Source organism: Pistacia vera, unplaced genomic scaffold, assembly GCF_008641045.1.
Source record: "Pistacia vera cultivar Batoury unplaced genomic scaffold, PisVer_v2 Contig929, whole genome shotgun sequence".
Taxonomy (NCBI): Eukaryota; Viridiplantae; Streptophyta; class Magnoliopsida; order Sapindales; family Anacardiaceae; genus Pistacia; species Pistacia vera.
The window spans coordinates 287,031-289,901 of NW_022196811.1; the positions used below are offsets into that span (position 1 = coordinate 287,031).

General features: G+C 33.7%; 1 protein-coding gene across 1 annotated transcript; it reads left to right on the forward strand.

Moving 5' to 3' along the window:
• Window positions 1-455: 455 nt before the first annotated feature.
• Window positions 456-1,115, forward strand: LOC116120211 (zinc finger protein 6-like). The gene has a single exon (XM_031406159.1). It carries the CDS (start codon window positions 456-458, stop codon window positions 1,113-1,115), a length of 660 nt encoding a protein of 219 aa, XP_031262019.1.
• The last annotated feature ends 1,756 nt before the right edge of the window (window positions 1,116-2,871 follow it).

Here is a 2,871-nt window from a genome sequence, read left to right on the forward strand (position 1 = left end):
ATTATTCTACAAGTGAAAGATAGTAACTCAATATGTCTCATATATACATATTAATGTCATATAATTAAATAATCAAACATGCATCCATTTATGAAATCAAGGAAATTGACAGCCAATAATCGTATATTCTTTATACATATAAGTAATTATTAACATGTTCACATTGTACTTTGAATAATACATTTTTACAATAATTATAGGGCAAGCCTTATCATATAAAAAAATTCTAAAACAAGTGCAAAAGATTACCTTCTATAAGTGCAAAAGATTTCTAAAACAAGTCAGCATCACTTCAATCCTAGCCAAAATTGATGCACACAATAACTACAACATGAGATTTCTTTCTACAAGTGCAAAAGATTTTATAATCAATAGTATATAAAATGAACATGCATCTCCCAAAATTATATTGTCCCAAAACACAAACTACGGTTAATCTAATTAAGGAGATGAACATGAAAGAGGGTCATCAACTTGTTAATGCTTCATCAAGTTCTAGTAGTACTGTTTTGCTAGACTTGAATCTTTCAAATCATGAGACTGATAATAAACAAGAAAATGAGCAATTAGAAACTAGGACTTTCTCATGCAACTTTTGCAAAAGAGAGTTCTCAACATCACAAGCCTTAGGAGGGCATCAGAATGCGCACAAGCAAGAGCGAGCGTTGGCAAAGAAACAACAAGAAATCAATGACGATCATCATCATCATATGGGTACTTTTGGATCTCCAAAATTATTATCTTATCCATATTATCCAACTACTTCTCCACATCCATTTTATGGTTCATTGATCAATAGATCATCATCACTTATTGATAACAAACCTTCATTTCCATGGTCCTCATCGAGCTATAATCGGTTTGGCCTTCACATGACCAACACAAATAATACACAATCCTCCATTGAAAGGTTAAGGATGATGAATAGTAATAATGGTGGATTAGATGGTATTAATTTTAGGCCACCATTTCCAAGATTTAGTGGTGGTTCAACAAATATTGAAGGTTTAAATTGGTCTAAAAATGGTGATTATCATCAACAAGATGATCCTTCAACATCAAAGAGTGGTGATCATGAGGATTCATCAGGACTTGATTTGTCCCTGAAGCTTTAATTTATTATTGTTGCCTTTTAAGAATTCATGCCAGACACATACAGTACATTAAATTAATAGTGTTGATTTTCTTTGATGAGGTAGACTTGATTAGTCCCTCATGAATTAATTAAATGCTTGATCTTAGATTTAAATTGCATTCTCATGGTTGTTTATATGAGGTTGATTTTATATATAAATGTCAAAAGAGAACTATAAAAAAAAAAAGAACGCAAAAAGAGTGAAATTGAGTTATTTGGTGCGCTTTGATTTTCTTTTCATGGTTGATTTTTAATCACAATATACCATTAAATATATCACAATCTAATTTTTAGAAGCATTTTTATTTTTTCTCAAGAAGAGTAATCTATTGTTTATTTATTTATTTAAAGTGAAGATAAGACAAGATTTGGTTGTTTCTTCAAATTTTTGATTAATCATGGTAATAATAGATTATGATGCAAATGGCATAACCTGTTTTCTTCAAAGTTTAGAAAATTTGTGCGTAAATAAATTTAAAAATCAAGGTATTAAATTGGATGTTTTCATGGAAAATACCTTCTCAATTTAATTTTAACAAAGCATAAATCCTCAACTTTAATCATCTTCAAATGATAGTTCATAATCTTAAAACTGTATGGGCAAGAAACCGTGCTGGACCTTGTCAAGCCCAAATAACGAAATAAACACTATATAAGGCCTAGGACTTTAGCTCAAATCCGGTTGGGCCCACACTTTGATCCATGTTGTAGATTGACCATCAAATAGGATGATTCATCTTGTAAGAAGATCCGTCTTATGAGCCAGCCCATTATAAGAGTTGGACCACACCATGAGTCAACTCTCTCCATGAGCTAGGCTACTTTACTAGTTAGACCACTCCACACTCAAGGCCCCCTATGAATTGGGCCAATTTACGCTTTGGGCCATTCCACAGGTTGGGCCAACTTAAGCTAAATTGGGTTTTAGCCCATTAGCCCATATTTGTTCCACAATAGGACTTAGAGTCCCTCCCACTTCCTGATTCATCCATGATTCCCAATCTTATATGAATAAATACTCCTAATACTACTTGAACAAGTAATACAAATTTCCTATTTACTAGAACTCCTAAACTAGTAGAGCTCTGAGTTCTACTAGGATTCGAGCCTCCTAGGCTCACTATATAAACAGAAGTCAACCCTCTCATTATTCATTCACATACAACCCATAGCTCTTAGTTCTCAAAGTTCTTTCTCTCAAGAACTATTATCTTTCCCCGCCGTTATGCTTAGTTCTAACTAACTTTACTTCTCGTAGTCGTCATGCTCCAGCCACTTTGCGCTGATGATGTTGCCAGCCAAACACTTCCGGTAAACCATTTCTCATTCTCAGCCTCACTTATATATTCCCTTCAACTGTGCTGACTTGAGCGTTGGAGTGCCTAACTTATATATTCTTGCTCTCATAAATTACAAATTACAAATTACAATTGATATAGGCCAAACTTTGTCTTTACAAATAAGGAACGACAATTGAAAGTTTACATTACAAAATTTACAGGACCTAGTTGACTTTAACATAAGAAGGCTCATACTGCTACTTGTCATGATTTTGGTGGTCTTCATGAGTTTGTGTTTTGTCCACGAACTCTTTCAAGTGACCTCTTTTGATGAGATCTTCTATTGTATCCTTCAAGGTTCAACATTCGTTTGTGTTATGGCCGACATCCCTGTGATACCTACAATATTTTTTGGGTCTTTCTACTCCGTTACCCTCTCAACTTCTCTGATCGAGG

Bases quoted from the DNA above. Each gene is read 5' to 3' on its own strand.
- LOC116120211 (XM_031406159.1), top strand. From the start codon at position 456: ATGAAAGAGGGTCATCAACTTGTTAATGCTTCATCAAGTTCTAGTAGT.